At 41.9% G+C, this 16,609-nt stretch overlaps 1 protein-coding gene across 2 annotated transcripts in view; it reads right to left on the bottom strand.

Annotated features, from left to right (window-relative positions):
• BLVRA (biliverdin reductase A) overlaps nt 1–16,609 on the bottom strand; it is a 38,648-nt gene that overhangs the window by 5,361 nt on the left and 16,678 nt on the right. Inside the window, exons 3-7 of one of the 2 annotated variants that reach the window (XM_032874983.1) lie at nt 11,078–11,199; nt 9,203–9,322; nt 7,408–7,505; nt 2,810–2,917; nt 585–756 (exon numbers count right to left, since the gene is read on the bottom strand). In XM_032874983.1, the coding sequence (XP_032730874.1) occupies nt 585–756; nt 2,810–2,917; nt 7,408–7,505; nt 9,203–9,322; nt 11,078–11,199 (620 nt within the window). Of the gene's footprint in view, nt 1–584; nt 757–2,809; nt 2,918–7,407; nt 7,506–9,202; nt 9,323–11,028; nt 11,200–16,609 lie in introns of those variants that run through there. The other variant, XM_032874984.1, reaches the window with a different exon arrangement.

Genomic DNA, 16,609 nt, shown 5'->3' with positions numbered 1-16,609 from the left:
TTTTCAAGGAAAACTATGAATGTGCTTTTTTTTTTTTTTTTAAACACTTGGTATAAAAAAAATCAAGAATTAGAACACTTTGGGAACAGTATGGTGGTATGATATAAAGCTGAGAAACAAAACTTTAAATTTTGGTCACACTGAGGGATGCCATAAGAAGCAAGCAGGGTAAAATGTCAAGGGCAAGATCTAGGTTGTAGGTTTGGGAATTCACTGCAAAATCCGTCCAACTTTACCATATGTCTGAAACTTTCATAATAAGATGTTGGAAAAAAATTCAGGTCACAGAGGTCACTGGATTTCTGCCGCTGCCCGTGTACTGCTTACCTGTGTGGCTTACACAACCTGTCCGAACTCTGTAAGCCTCTAGCTCCTTCCTGGCAAAGGGGCTCATGTCTGTCTTACTTACCTTCCAAGGCTGCTATGAGGACGAAAGGAGGCAACCGAAGTGAAACTCCAGCACCTGTTCTACCTACAAAAGCAGACGGCCCTTCTAGAGTCGGGGGTGGGGGGGTCTAGATTCACCTTCGTGGACACACAACAATGTCTTCAAGTTCCCTGCCCCTCATTTTCTCACAACCTACCGTTTGTTCTCTGTCTCCAAGCACACAGTCATTTTCATATGCTGATCTTCCTTTCGCTCTTCCAAAGTGGCGGAGACGAGAGAAAGCTCCCCGAAGAGGGAGACCAGCCAGGTCAGGCGAGAAATGCCACTGAACGCAGGGAAGCCAAACCGCTCTTCTTCCAACGGGCTAGCTGTGGGGAATGACAGATACCGTGGGACTGGGAAGGAAGGTGGCGAGCAGAGCGGGCTTGTGGGCAGGGGCCACAGTGGGGCAAAGCAACCTCGCCTCCTGGCGTGCTGCCCAACACGACCACTGATAGTTGGTGCCTGAATGAAAACTCTTTCCTAGAAGCGTCTCTCTCCTGCCTTCTTTACTCAACTCCATTGTGTTAGGAGGAGAAGACATTTTATTGGAAACAGTCGTCCATCTAGCCCACTGGATAATAAAAATATTTCAGGCTTCTAATATATATATATATATATAGATATATATATATATATATCTATATATATATATATATACTCGATATCTCCAGATATAGATATGGATATGGATGTATAGTTTGCAGACAGAACATATACACACTTACATTTACAAACATCTACACCCTCTTCAGTTTGTGACTTAAAGGTTTGTAAAAGAAGGAGAATCAAGGTATTTTAGCCCAAGTCTGTATTCCTATAAATACCATATAACTACCTGTATAAATGTCAATAGGGTGAAGGCGCCGAGATAGCTATGAAAAAAAACAGCAATACTTATAAATATGTCAAAAATCAAGAAAACTGATACAGTGTTAAGTGTTTCCTTAGTCTTCATAATCTCCTATATAAAAGTACATTCAAAAGAATATTTGTATGAGAAATATGTGTGGCCAAGATAGTGCTCCTGACTGTCCCTGGCCCAAATTTTAAACATAATCCAAAGTTAAAACGCTACAGACCTGCTATGCTGTTTACAAACCAATTTCTTATAAATTGGAAAATTTATAAATTTATAAATTAAATTTATAATTATATTATTATATTATAAATTATAAATTTATAAATTATTTATAAATTTATAAATTAAAAATTTCTTATAAATTGGAAACTGACTTGAAATCCCTAACTATGACTATGCTTTAAAAAAGATAAGTTATAAGTAAAAGCCAACACATTTATCAGTTTCATAGACAACACAATTTGAAAGCATGAGGATGTAGGCATCAAACTCACAAAATAAAGACTTCTCCTCAGCGGCTCCCTCTCTGGTCTTACGCTTTACAGAGGACGAGAGCAGCCATCAGATGTCTGAGCCATGAAGTCAGAGGCCTGAGCTTCGGTCTGGCTCCGCCACTCGGCTGCTCTTGTCAACTCCGTGAAGCTACTCACATCTCTGATCTTCCTTTTTTTCCTGTATAATGAGGGTATTAATACCCACTTTATAGGATTTTCATATGAATTAACATGAACTAATGCATGTCCCATACTTAGCACAGCGCCTTGAATAGAAGAACGGTTATTATTTGTTACAATGACTCTATCGTTAGTTAAACAATGAAGGTGGATGCTCATGAGGAGATGAATGGTTTTACCACTTAACAATGCCTGGCCACATCAGGGTTTTGCTTCCATAAGGAGAGCCCTCAGGAGAGGTGGCCCAGTTACCTTAGGGTAGAGCCAGATAAGGAGTCCATACAAAGATAACCCCAGGAGCAGGAGCCTCAAGGATGCTCATTTCCTATTGCTAATGGAGTTACTCAAATAATGACCAACTTGACGTAATCAAATATACAGTAGATCACATAGTCTGGCTGCAGCCAATGTCCTTGTAACTTACTAGAGGCAGAAAGGGGCCATGCATATTCTATTTGCTCTGCAGAGAGAATAAAAATGTTCTCCTCCCCAAGAACCTGTCTCAGTCCATTTTGAACCTCCTATGGAAAAATCACCTCCAATTCGTTAAGATTTAACGAGGAAAATTCTACACCTAATGGTTCGGACGGTAGCATTGGTCAGTTTAAGATTTCTAACATACTTTTTCACCTAAGGCCCACCAAGCACTTCAGTCTCATTTGAAGAAAGAAGAAATACAGGTATTTCTATTGTTTGTGGCCACGTGGGCAGATAACATTAAGAGGCCTTCAGTCAGAGAGTCTTTAGTGAAAACGAATCCAAACACGTGAGAGAACTAGGTAAGAACCCAGTTAGCCTGCCGGCCTCACTGGTTCCACATGACCTGTGACCCCACATCGAACTGACCTGTGAAGAGAAGAGACCCTTTCAGCAGGTCCTTCCCCACCACTTCTTTTTTCAGGAATGCAAACTCCTCCATCAAGAGTTCAACGTGCTCCTCATGCAAGACCTTCCCTGTCATGACAAGAACGGGCGTAAAAAAGGCAATCATCATCAGCTGTCATACGTGCATCCCAGATTCTAGGTCTGTCTTTCCCCAGCGCAGGACACAGAGACTGCGGAACCAGCCGGGGGACCCCGGCACCCTTACATACCCCAGCTGAAGGCGGTGCAAGTTCTAGGCTTGCCACAGAAATGGCAACCTAAGAAACCAAGATGGTACCCACCTGTCCCAAAGGCAAGATTAAGATCCGGGAAGCACTAACTTTGCCTCTAGCCAGAAGGGGGCAGCGTAGCATAAAAATCTAAGAAACACAGAGCCAGCTAGGAACTGGCTTATTTACTACTTGTTACAACTTTGTACCCTGAAACATAAATATTACCCCCCACACACATCCTATCCTTTGTTAATCACCATTTCACTGGGTCTTTTTACAGGTTTGACTCTCTGGGCTCCACATATTAGTGATATCATATAGTACTTATCTTCCTCTGACTTATCTTACGTAGCATATTTTGCTCAAGATCTACCCATATTGTAAATGGCAGGACATCCTTCTTTCCCGCAACTGAATATTCCATTTTGTGTACGGACGACACCTTTGTAAAATATTCATCTGTTGCCGGGCATCTGAGCTGTTGCTATTGTGAATAATGGGATAAATACGGGAGGGCAGAGACGATCTATAGAAACAATGACTTCACTGGCAACATTATGGCAATAAAATCATATTTTTCAAAGCGAATGACCTAAATGCTCCCATGAAAAGGTAAGGGTTAGCAGACTGAATAAAAGGACATGACCCATCTATATGCTGTCTACAACAGACTCATTTTGAACCTAATGGTATATATCCAGACTGAAAGTGAGGGGATGGAGAACCATTTTTCATGAAACAGAACTCAAAAGAAACCTGGGGTAGCAATTCTCATATCAGACATCTTAGATTTTAAGCTAAACACTGTAGTAAGAGATACAGAAGGACACTATATCATTCTTAAAGAGTCTATCCAACAAGAAGATATAACAATTGTAAATATCTATGCCCCCAACATGGAGCAGCCAACTACATAAACCAACTGTTAACCAAAATAAAGAAACATATTGAGAATCCTACCTTACCAGTAGGAAACCACAACACTCCACTCTCAGCAATGGGCAGATCATCTAAGCAGAAGATCAACAAAGAAACAAGAGCTTTGAATGACACACTGGACCAGATGGACTTCATAGATATATATAGAGAGAATATTCCTCCCTAAAACAACAGAATAGTCATTCTTCTCAAATGGACATGGAACTTTCTTCAGAATAGACCACATACTGAGTCACAAATCAGGTCTTAATTGATACCAAAAGACTGAGATTATTCCCTGCCTATTCTCAGACCACAATTCTTTGAAACTGGAACTCAGTCACAAGAAAAAATATGGAAGGAATTCAAATACTTGGAAGCTAAGACCATCCGCTAAAGAATGTCTGGGTCAACCAGGAAATTAAAGAAGAACTGAAACATTCATGAAAACCAACGAGAATGAAAACACATCGGTCCATAACCTGTGGGATACAGCAAAGGCAGTACTAAGGGGGAAATACATAGCCATCCAAGCCTCACTCAAAAAAGCAGAAAAATCCTGAATACACAAGCTAACCTTATACTTAAAGGAACTGGAGAAAGAACAACAAATAAAACCTAAACCATGCAGGATAAGAGAAATAATAAAGATTAGAGCAGAGATCAATGAATTAGAAACCAGAAATACAGTAGAGCAGATCAACGAAACTAGAAGCTGGTTTTCTGAAAGAATTAAGAAGATCGAAAAACCACTGGCCAGAGTTATGCAAAAGAAAAGAGAAAGGACCCAAATTAATATAATTTTGAATGAAAGGGGACTACGACTAACCACGACTAACACCAAGGAAATAGAAACAATTATTAGAAATTATTATCAACAACTATATGCCAATAAATAAAGCAACCTGGAAGAAATGGATGCCTTCGCGGAAACCTATAAACTACCAAGACTGAAACAGGAAGAAATTGACAATCTGAATTGACCAATAACCAGCAAGGAAACTGAAGCAACGATCAAAAACCTCCTAAAAAACAAGAGTCCGTGGCCTGATGGATTCCCCAGGGGAATTCTACCAAACATTTAAAAAATAAATAATACCTATCCTCCTGAAGTGGTTTCAAAAAACAGAAAGAGAAAGAAAATTTACAAATTCGTGCTATGAGGCCAGCAGTACCCTGATCCCAAACCAGCCAAAGATCCCATCAAAAAGGAGAATTTCAGACCAATATCCCTGATGAATACGGATGCCAAAATTCTCAAAAAGATCCTAGCTAACAGGATCCAACACACAGGATTACCCATCACGACCAGGTGGGATTTATTCCTGGGATGCAAGGGTGGTTCAACATTCACAAATCAATGTAACAAAAAACATTATTAAAAGAAGAGACAAGAACCATATGATCCTCTCAATTGATGCAGAAAAGGCGTTTGACAAAATACAACATCCTCTCCTGATTAAAACTCTTCTGAGTGTAGGGATAGAGGGAACATTACTCAATTTCATAAAAACCACCTAAGAAAAGCTCACAGCGAATGTCATTCTCAACAGGGAAAAGCTGAGAGCATTTTCCTTAAGATCAGTAACCTGACAAGGATGCCCACTCTGGCCATTATTGTCCAACATAGTAAACCATAAGACACCTAGGAATAAACCTAACCAAAGAGGTAAAGGATCTATACTCTAGAAACTACAGAACATTTATGAAAGAAATTTAAGAAGACACAAAAATTTGGAAAAACATTCCATGCTCACGGAGTGGAAGAATAAACATTGTTAAAATGTCTATGCTACCCAGAGCAATGTATACTTTCAATGCCATCCCGATCAAAATACCAATGGGATTTTTCAAAGAGCTGGAACAAACAATCCTAAAATTTGTATGGAACCCGAAAAGACACTGTATTGCCAGGGAAATGTTGAAAAAGAAAACTGTGTGTTGGATCCTGGGGGCATCAGAATGCCTGACTTCAAGCTGTAATACAAAGTTGTGATCATCAAGACAGCTTGGTACTGGCACAATAACAAACTCATAGATCAATGAAACAGAATAGAGAGCCCAGATGTGGAACCTCAATTCTATGGTCAACTACTCTTCGACAAAGCAGGAAAAAATATCCAATGGAAAAAAGTCTCTTCAATAAATGGTGCTGGGCAAACTGGACAGCTATGTACAGAAGAATGAAATCGACCATTCTATTATTCCATATAAAAAGATAAACTCTAAGTGGGTGAAAGATCCAAATGTGAGATGGGAATCCATCAAAATCCTAGAGGAGAACATAGGCAGTAACCTTTTCAACACTGGCCACAGCAACTTCTTTCAAGGCATGTATGTCTCCAAAGCCAAAGGAAACAACAGTGAAAATGAGCTTTTGGGACTTCATGAAGATCAAAAGCTTCTGCACAGCAAAGGAAAGGTCAATAACACAAAGAGGCAACCCACAAAATGGGAGAAGATCTTCACAAAGGACATTACAGATAAAGTGCTGGTATCTAAGATTTATAAAGAACTTCTCAAACTCAACACTCAAAAAACAGATAATCACATCAAAAATGGGCAGAAGACATGAAAAGACACTTCTCCAAAGAAGACATACAAATGGCTAACAGACACATGAAAAAATGTTCAACATCATCAGCCATCAAGGTTTCGAACCACTTTACGCAGTGATTCGAACCACTTTACACTGGTTAGAATGGCAAAAATTAACAAGGCAGGAAATAACAAATGTTGGATAGATGTGGAGAAAGGAGAACCTTCTTACACTGTTGGTGGGAATGCAAGTTGGTGCAGCCACTTTGGAAAATGGTATGGAGGAGCTACCCTATGACCCTGCAATTGCACTACTGGGTATTTACTGTAAAGATACAAATTTACGTAAGGAATTACGTAACATTCCTTCACATAAGCTTGAGAAAATACCTACCTCCAAGGGTTTCTAGGACAATTAAATAAAATAACTTATAAAGTGCCTAGCAGAGTTCCCAAGTTGCTGGGATATAGTAAGTATTTGATAAATGACACTCCTCTTGAGAAACAGCACAAACTACAAAGTATGCAGATAAGACAATCAGTTACTCTGATTTGGACATATTTCCACTAGCAATGTAAATATCTCATGAATAACAGTGGAATAATATCATGACACTAGCATAAGTCGAAGCTAATTCATGCTTCTCAGAGTAAAAGCCGTAAGTCTCTCACAAAAGTTTGCAAATGCCCACTCATCCCTCCACCTTCTTAGCCCTCCACACACACCCATTATGTGTGCCTACAGGACAGGGGATGCCTAGGGGACTTGGAGTCCACGGGACATACATGGCATAGGGTTGACTTTTAAAGGCATAAAGATGGTACCGAAGACATTTTACCTGCAGAAACTCTAAAAGAGGGTCCGTGTTCCACAGGCAGACTATACGTTACCTTTCTGCTCTGCCAGCTTCCACAGGTCGCGAGCTGCTGTCCAAGACAGTGTCATGGGATATTCCACAAGGACATGCTTGCCAGCATTGAGGAACTGCCTTTGGAAAAAAAGAGAGAGACTGAGAGAAAATACACTTCAAGTAAGCGTCAATAAAATGCCCTGCATGACAGAGAACGGACTGTGATAAATACATGTAAGTCCCTGGGTCACGAAGGAATGCAGATGAGAGTGGGGGCCAGAGGCTAACCTGTGCTTCCTGTCACTAGAAGTTCTGGTTGTGTGTTCTAGAAGAGGTGCTCTGGTTATGTGTTCCTCTGAACATCCATTTCCTGACTATACTCATCATTCATGACTACACTCATATAGTCAACTAGGTACTATTTGCCAGCTACTCTGGAGGAGAAACAAAAGACATTAACCTGTAAATTGCCTATTATCCCGTGGGAGCCATACACACAACCTGCCACACCCATGAACAGCCAGGGCCGCCTCAGCCAGTCTGAAAAGGTTTCAGTATCATCTGACATGCGAGGAGGCATTTTCCAGGTGCGACCTACAAGATGAGGGTACGGAGATTTGTCCACTGGGGTCATGGCATGAGTTTCGGCACAGCCGGGGAGTAGACGACCGCAGGAGAGGGAAACAAGGTCATAAAAGTAGCTGAGAGCCTGACTGTGCAGAACCTAGAATGCTCTGCTCCAAAGTTTGGATTTTAACCTCCAGATACTCCTAAGGTGCAAACATTTATAAACTGAGAACTACAAAATCACCTTTTTAAGGAAAGACACTCTGGTGCCAAAGTAGGGTAAAGGGAACCAAGGAAAGGTGTTTCTTTCCACCCTGGAGCTGAAGCGGCCAGGAGGGAGCAGGCTATCCTGGGGAACGGCACACGGGCAACTGCGATTTAATGTAGGGACTGAGAAGGGAAGTGAGACTCAGGGGCGTGGCTGGAACCGCCTTGTCAGCTGCCAGGTTGTGCGTGGGGCTCCCCCTTCCAGGAGCAGTCCCCCCAAAGGCTTGACGGGCTCTAGGCTTCGCATCTGAAGGTGTGGCAGGGGGAGGTGTCATTTCTCTTGCTTTATAATGTCATCTGCCCTCTCCGATGCCACCACTACCTTCTTTCTGCACTTCTCTCATGACAAAAGCTGTTCTTATTAAAGGAACTCTTGGAGATACTTAAAAAGTTAAAAGCACAAAGGATACATTGGTGACAGCTGATCCAAACTTAGAAAGGATTACGACAATTTGCCAAAGCGCCATGAAGATACTGGCTCCGCCTCCCAGTATGACAAGAGGCAAGCACTATTCAATCTGCTGTCAATGAATTCTTTTACAAAGAACACCCTTCAATTCTTTGTATTGTTTTAAATCATAGTATACCAAATAAATATTAGTTTGATGTAGTTTTCATTTTCTTCCACATTTGTAACTCAGAGTTTTTAGCTTTTTGACAATTTTTTAATAGAGTTTATTTATTTGACAGACAGAGATCACAAGTAGGCAGAGAGGCAGGCAGAGAGAGAGGAAGAGAAGCAGGCTCCCTGCCGAGCAGAGAGTCCGATGCGGGCCTCGATCCCAGGACCCTGAGATCATGACCTGAGCCGAAGGCCGAGGCTTTAACCCACTGAGCCACCCAGGTGCCCCTAGCATTTTGACAATTTTTAAAGGTGATGGCTCCACTGTGAGTTTCCCCTTCAGTTATTAAAATTTCTTTAAGAGATTTCAGTTTGCCCCGTCATTTTTATGCTCCTGCACTGCTGTGCAAGGTAAGGACCACCAACATTGAAAACCCACCTGATATAGTCTTCGTGGCTAGAGCTCTCACTGCAGATATAAGCGACCTCAACCTCTTTACTGGAAAGAGCATCTTCCAAGGAAATCTGCCGGACTTCATCAATGTTCCCAAGCTCTCGTCTATTTGAGAATAACAAAAATGCAACACAAAAGTCCACAGCATATCCGATAAATGAGCACCATCCTTTTCCTCGCCTCCCAACTATGTCCTGGTAACCAGCTTTTGGAAATGAAGAAATTAACTCCTTCCCTCCCTCCCACTTCCAGGACATTACCTGCCGCAGAGTGAGAAATACAGGTTTAAGTCAAGAGACCTGGCATTGAGTGCCGACACTACTGCTAACAGCCTGTAGGACCTGGCAGTCTTTGAATTAGTCCGTCTCTAAAATGAAAACAACTGCTCTCCTTTTATCACAGAAGTGGTCTCGAGGACCACTAAGCACTAGGACTACCAGACTTCACTCACAGTCCTTTAAGAGAAGAAGGAAGACACACATGTAAATATGTAAGCTCAACCCTACACGAACATGAGAGCTGTCATGCTTGGCGGTTCAGGTGGGTAGTTCAATTAAGGCGAGGAACATCTAATCTAGGGTTTTGGAGGAGGCTTCCTGGGGGAATGGTAGGACTTAGCAGGTAGGATGTGAGAAACAGGGCATGTGAAAAGGGGAACAGTGTGATAAAGGTAGGGGTGCAGTAAAGCAGGGGGTGTGAGCTGGCCATCTTCCCATATGACTTGAGTAGTTTAGAAGTCGTCACTATATCAGGCACGGCAGCCAGCTAGCAAAGGACTGGGGTTTAAGGGACAAGGAGAAGGCCCCACTTCAGCCTTGAACCCAACTGTTGTGTTCAATCCAGCTTCAGGTAGGGCTGCAATGGGAGTTACAGCGCTGGTGAATAGTCATTTTGATCTCCCGTTTATGTGCAAGTCCCTTCGACTCTTACTGAGGGGAGATGACTGACCAAGGGTAGATTCCTACCACTTCCGGGTCTCTCTAGTGCCCCGGATGGTCTGTGTGGACCATCACAGTGGTTAACCATGCTTTGTTCGATATCTCTAAAGCATTAAAAAGCAGAGAGAGGTACCTAGGTTGCTCCCCACCCTCTCTCCTCAGCCAACACAGTGCCTACATCTTATTCACAATTAACATGCATAAATGACCTTATACCATGTGAGTTTGGTGACTGGTGTATGTAAGGAAGTGGTGAGTGGTGGAGGAAGGGACTGGGTGAGTGTGGGTCAGAGAAGAAGAAACACAGTGAGAAGTTTGATTTTGATTGAGTTACAGGAGATAAAAGTGAGGCTCAAAATTACCAAAGGGAAAAGAATACATGTTGCTTAGATGATGGGCTTTGGAATCAAACAGACGTGTATTCAAAGTTAGGCCTTAGACTTTCTAGCTGTGTGTCCATAGGCAAATTATATAACCTTTCTGTGGCTCAGTTTCTTTATCTGTAAAGCAGGGTTCATAATGCTATCTGTATCAAATAGCTGGTAAGGCTTGTAAAGCCCAGGGCCACTGCACGGATGGCTATGACGATAACTGATACAATGATTAAATGGCACACACTGATGGCCTTCTTTCAGGCCAAGCCACCATGTGTTCACTGTGCCCCTTGTGTCACCATCAGGCCCTACTCTCATCTTCCCTGTGTTTGTCTTCGCTGTATATCCCCACTGCAGGTCCAGGACTCCGGCTCCCAGACTCATCCCAACTTGCGATCTAGTGGGGTTGACCCTGAGCACGTTTCCCTGGAATGACCCCAGAGCTGGCTCTCTCTCTTCCTGGGCCTGTAGAATCTCTATGTCCCAAGCCCTAATTCATCTCATTGGTTTTGCCACGAATTACAAGGCACAGGACAAATGCCAGCCACCTGGACACGAAGCCAATCAAGTTCAGGAATGCCGAGGAAGGATGCGGATTCCGCAAGTCCCTGATCCGCACAGAGCCGGCTCTGCCAACGCCAACCACCACCACTCCGAACTTCCTCTCGGGCTGAAATACAAGGGACCAAGGAAGGATTTTTAAAAACAGTCAAAGCCTCTAGCAGAGAACAGCAAAACAAAGACACATCAGCAGGACCAGTAGAGTCCAGATAAGGGAGGAAAGGAGCTGACCCAGAACACACATGAAGCCGTAGCATATGAGGGGGACTAAGACACTCCCTGAGCTGAGAGCCCGGGGAGCAGTGAGCTCCACCCAGCATATATTTCTTTTTTTTTTTTTAAGATTTTATTTATTTATTTGACAGACAAAGATCACAAGTAGGCAGAGAGGCAGGCAGAGAGAGAGGAGGAAGCAGCTCCTTGCTGAGAGGAGGAAGCAGGCGTCCCCCAGCACATATTTCTAGAGAAGCTCTGACAGTGTCATCCACAGAGAAGGCTCCTCACACTTAGCGTTCCATTTCCACCACCACCTCTCCAAGGATGAGAGATTTCCCTCTTTAAGTCGTACCTCTATACTCCCTGAATCCTTCCTCCAGGGGGCATGCAATCTGGTACAGGAAGGCTCATTCTTTTTTTTTTTTTTTAAAGATTTTATTTATTTTTAATTTTTTATTTCTTTTCAGCGTAACAGTATTCATTGTTTTTGCACCACACCCAGTGCTCCATGCAATCCATGCCCTCTCTAATACCCACCACCTGGCTCCCCCAACCTCCCTCCCCACCCCCCGCCCCTTCAAAACCCTCAGATTGTTTTTCAGAGTCCATAGTCTCTCGTGGTTCACCTCCCCTTCCAATGACCCTCCACTCCCTTCTCCTCTCCATCTCCCCTTGTCCTCCATGAAGGGCTCATTCTTAGAGAGATGCTGCCACCCAGGACTCGGGGCAAGCCAGGAGCGGTCACCTTACTCAGACTCCCCACTACAACTTCCGACTTCCAGCCGACAACATGAAGTGGGAGGGGCTGTATGCAAATAGTGCCAGAGTGAAAAATTAATTCGATTCTTAAAGTTACAGAGCCTCTCAATTCATCCAAACTGATAGAAATGACCTCTACACAACCCTCGAACCCAGTCCTCCTTGGATGTCTCCGAGTGTAGAAATGGGAATCTCATCTTGGATTCACCCCTTCCTGCCACCCGTGATATGTGTGTCACCATTTCCCACTGATTCTGCCCCTCCCCATGTCCGCAGCTCTAGGGTTGGCCCAGGATTTCTTTGCCTAAATCACCTGGTCTCACTCCTTCCAATCCCATCCTTCCCATGCATCGCCCACAGGCTTCCCAGAGCAGCTGCTTGAGATAAAACTGCAGTCCCTCCCCTGATTAAAGCCCTTCGTTTCCCAACTGTTATTGGCTGACGGTGTCCTCCCAAAATTCATATATTGAAACCCTAACCCCTAGTATGATGGTATTAGGAGATGGGGCCTTTGGGAGGTAACTGGGTTTAGATGAGGTCATGAGGCAGAAGCCCTCATGAATGTGATTAGTGCCCTTAGACGAGTCACAAGAGATCTTGCTGCTTCTCTCTGTGCTCTGCGCAGGTGTCAGCAGTCTGCAACCAGGAAGAGAGCCCTCAACCAGAGCTTGACCATGGAACCTGATCTCAGACTTCTTCTGGAACTGGAAGAAATAAATTTCTGTTTTTTATAAGCCATCTGGTCTATGGTACTTTATCTGCTTTCATAGCAGCCCAAACTAAGACACTGGCTAAAGATAGAAAAATACTGAAGTCCAAGTTCTTTAAAAAAAAAAAAATGCTGAATCATTATGCTGTACACCTGAAATTAATATATTCTTATATGTCAACTAAATCGCAATTTAAAAAATACTTTAAGATGGAAAAAAAGCCTCTCTGGCCCTTGGTGTTCATGGAACAAAAACATTAAAAATATTTCATTCTCTACCACAGCCCCTCACCCAAGGTGTAGTTCCCTCAGATTCTCCCATCTCAGTAAATGCCACACCATTCACTCAGTTGCTGAGGTCCCTAAACTTGGGAATTATCCTTGCCTTTTTCCTCCGTCCCCCATTCCATACCCAATTCATCAACAAGTTGTCAAGATACATCCATAAGCCTTCTGTCTACTTCTGTCCATCTTCATTGCTACCCCTTAACCCAAGTCACAATCTCATCCATTCGACAGTTCCAGCAAACTTTCTAACTGGTTCCCTTGCTTTACTCTTTGCCCTATTCTGTCTACTCTTCATACAGCAGCAAGAATGATCTTTAGACTAAATATAATCAGTTAATTATCTGCCCCTCCCCACCCACCTCCCAGGTTTCAACTCTCTGGAGGCCACCTGTTATACTCAGAATTAAACCCAAACCACTTGCTGTGGTCTACAAAGGCCTTTGTGATCTGGTCCCTGCCTATTTCTCTAAGCTCATCTCCTAGCCCTCTCCCTCTTGTCACATTGGCCTTCTTAAGTAAACCATACATGCAAAGGCCCTCTTTTAGCATGTCACAGTCATTTTGCACCTCAGGGCCTTTGCATGTGTGGTTTACTTTGAAAAGTATCAGGCTCCAGGGATGTATTGTGGACAGACCCTGCTCTTAACAGAGATCTTAAAGAAGGAAGAGAGCAAACAAGTCAACACACGAATAAATGTCAGGTGAGGGGCACCTGGGTGGCTCAGTGGGTTAAAGCCTCTGCTTTCGGCTCAGGTCATGATCCCAGGGTCCTGGGATCGAGCCCCACATCAGACTCTCTGCTCAGGAGGGAGCCTGCTTCCTCCTCTCTCTCTCTGCCTGCCTCTCTGCCTACTTGTAATCTCTGTCAAATAAAAGAAATAAAATCTTTAAAAAAAAAAAAAATAAATGTCAGGTGATAGTGTGTACTACCAAGATAATGAAGTGGGGTAAAGGGCATAGAGGGAGATTATAGGAGGGGGTGCTTTGGTTTTGAAGGGGTGGTGAGGGAAAGCCTCTCTGAGGAGACAGCTTTGAACAAAGACCTGAATAAACTGAGGCGAGGCTTCAGTTATCTGGGGGCAGATGAGGCAGAAGGAGGCATTCTTTCAAAGGCTTCAAGGGGGGCAGATACCTGCAGGTCTTGGAAATAGTGAATACAATCATAAAACATGCAACAACATACATCTTATACTTAAATATGAGAGTCTTAGGGTACCTGGGTGACGGAATTAAGGGGGGCAGGGGATGTAATGAGCACTGGGTGTTATTAGACTGATGAATCACTGAATTCCACCTCTGAAACTAATAATACACTATATGTTAATTAATTGAATTTAAATTTTTTTTAAAAGGCAATTTAAAAACAAACAAGCAGAAAGGCCAGAGTATTAAAATAAAAACAACCATTTTGGTTGACTGCATTAAAAAAAAGAAGAAAACATAAAGCTGTCTGGTATCTCCCATCTCTCTCTTATCTTAAAACTTTTCTTCTTTATATAATACTTACCACTTAAATATTTTAAAACCACTTTTGTCTATAAAATTTAAAAACAAATATTTAATAAATAAATAAGAGGGTAGGAAAATCTTTACCAAAGACTTCTTTACCAAACATTGAGGACTTCCAAACTTGGCTCTGTCTACTACTTCTGGCACCTCTCCCACCGCGTACCTTTAGACTTCTAACTTTCCAAACAATTGGAAAGTATGTAAAACTTTGTACCTTTGCTACCTTTAAGCCTTTGCAAATCCTGTGTCCCTCGAGCTCCTCCCTACTGCCCACCTGTAAACCTTCAAAGCTTTGAAGATCTGGGCATCTTATGAAGCCCTTTCTGATGCTATTGGTTAGATTATTTTTTTTGCATCTAATAAAATTCACCCATTTTAGTAAATGTCTATGAGTTTTGACCAACATATAGTCATATTACCACCACAAATCAAGATATAAAATAGTTCTATCATCCTCCTCCAAAATTACTTATGCTCCTTTGTAGTCAAACCTGACTCCCACCCCAGGCAACCGCTGTTTGCTTACTCTCTCAATAGTTTTGACTTTTCCAGAAAGTCATATAAATGAAGTCATACAATATGTAGTGTTTTGAGTCTGGCTTGAAATTAGCACAATGCATTTTTTATCTATGTTGTTACATGTATCAGTAATTTCTTTCTTCTTCTTCTTCTTCTTCTTCTTCTTCTCCCTCTTTTTTTTTTAACTAAGTAGCAGTAGTTTACTGTATGAATATACAGATATGTTTATCCATTTGACAAATGAAGAGCATTTCTCATGCTCCCATTTGAATGAATTCATAATTTATTCTATCATGAATAAAGCTGCTATAGTCGTCATTGACTAGTTTTTGTGTAAATTAAACATGGTTCTTATTTAACTTGGGTAAATACCTGGGTATAAGAGTGCTGGGTCATATGTTAAGTGATGTGTTTGAGACTTAGAGTAAATCATATGTTATGTTTGCTGGGTTTTATGTCACACGTAGATTTAACTTTATGAGAAATTGCCAAACTGTTTACCAAAGTGAATCCTGTAATGACTCTATGTACTATTTTGCATTCTCATGCCCAATGTCGGGGTTCCACCAACATCTAGTTCTATCAGGTTTTCTTCTCACCAACATCTAGTACTATCAGGTTTTTCTCCTCCTTTTCATTCTAGCCATTATAATTGGTATGTTGTGGTATCCGTGGCTTCTACTTACATTTCCATAATAACTAGTGATGTTAAGGGCTGTTTCATTTGCTTATCTGCCATCTGTATATCTACACTGGTGATGTGTCTATCCAAATCATTTGCAAACTTCTATTCGGTTGTTTTCTTATTATGTGAGTTTTTAGAGTTCTTTATGTATTTTTTATACTGAATTCATTTGTCAAATTTGTAATTTGCAAACAGCTTCCAGTCCGTAGCATGTCTTTTCATTTTCTTAAGATCTTAGTCTTTCGAGGAGCTTGAAGTCTTAATTTTGATGAAGTCCAAGTTATCAAAAAAATTTAATGTATCATTCTTCTGGCTAACACAAAGACACAAAGACTTTCTCCTATGCGTCCTCTCAGCGGTTTTACAGTTGAAGGCTTAAAGTTTTAGTTACTTTATGTTCTCATTTGTATTAGTTTTTGTATATGGTGTAAGGTATGAATCAAGGTTCTTTTAAAAACATTTTTAGGTAGAGAGGCAGCCTCTCGAATGTGTTTTCCACAGGCTGAATCAACTGTCCACAGTGAGGCAGAGGTATGCCAGGCTTGTATGTAAATACACCCAGACTTCACGCCCAGCTCACGTACCATCTGCTCTGGAAGCCATAACAAGCTTTTCCCCCTCTTTGCGTATGATATCCAATTGTTCCAACAAAAATTTATTGAGAACAACTTTTTTTTCCACTCTAATCCCTTTGCACCTTTGTGATATTGTCTCAATTGTCACAGTTTTATAGTAAGTTTTAAAATCAGTTACTGTCAACCTTCCAACTTTTTTCCCTTCTTTTCCAAAACTGTTGTTCTGCCTTTACATAAAAGTTTTACCATCAACTTGTCA

This window comes from Lontra canadensis, unplaced genomic scaffold, assembly GCF_010015895.1.
Source record: "Lontra canadensis isolate GAN:19392208 unplaced genomic scaffold, GSC_riverotter_1.0 scaffold54, whole genome shotgun sequence".
In the NCBI taxonomy this organism is placed as follows: Eukaryota; Metazoa; Chordata; class Mammalia; order Carnivora; family Mustelidae; genus Lontra; species Lontra canadensis.
This window is presented reverse-complemented; position numbering and strand designations above follow the sequence as displayed.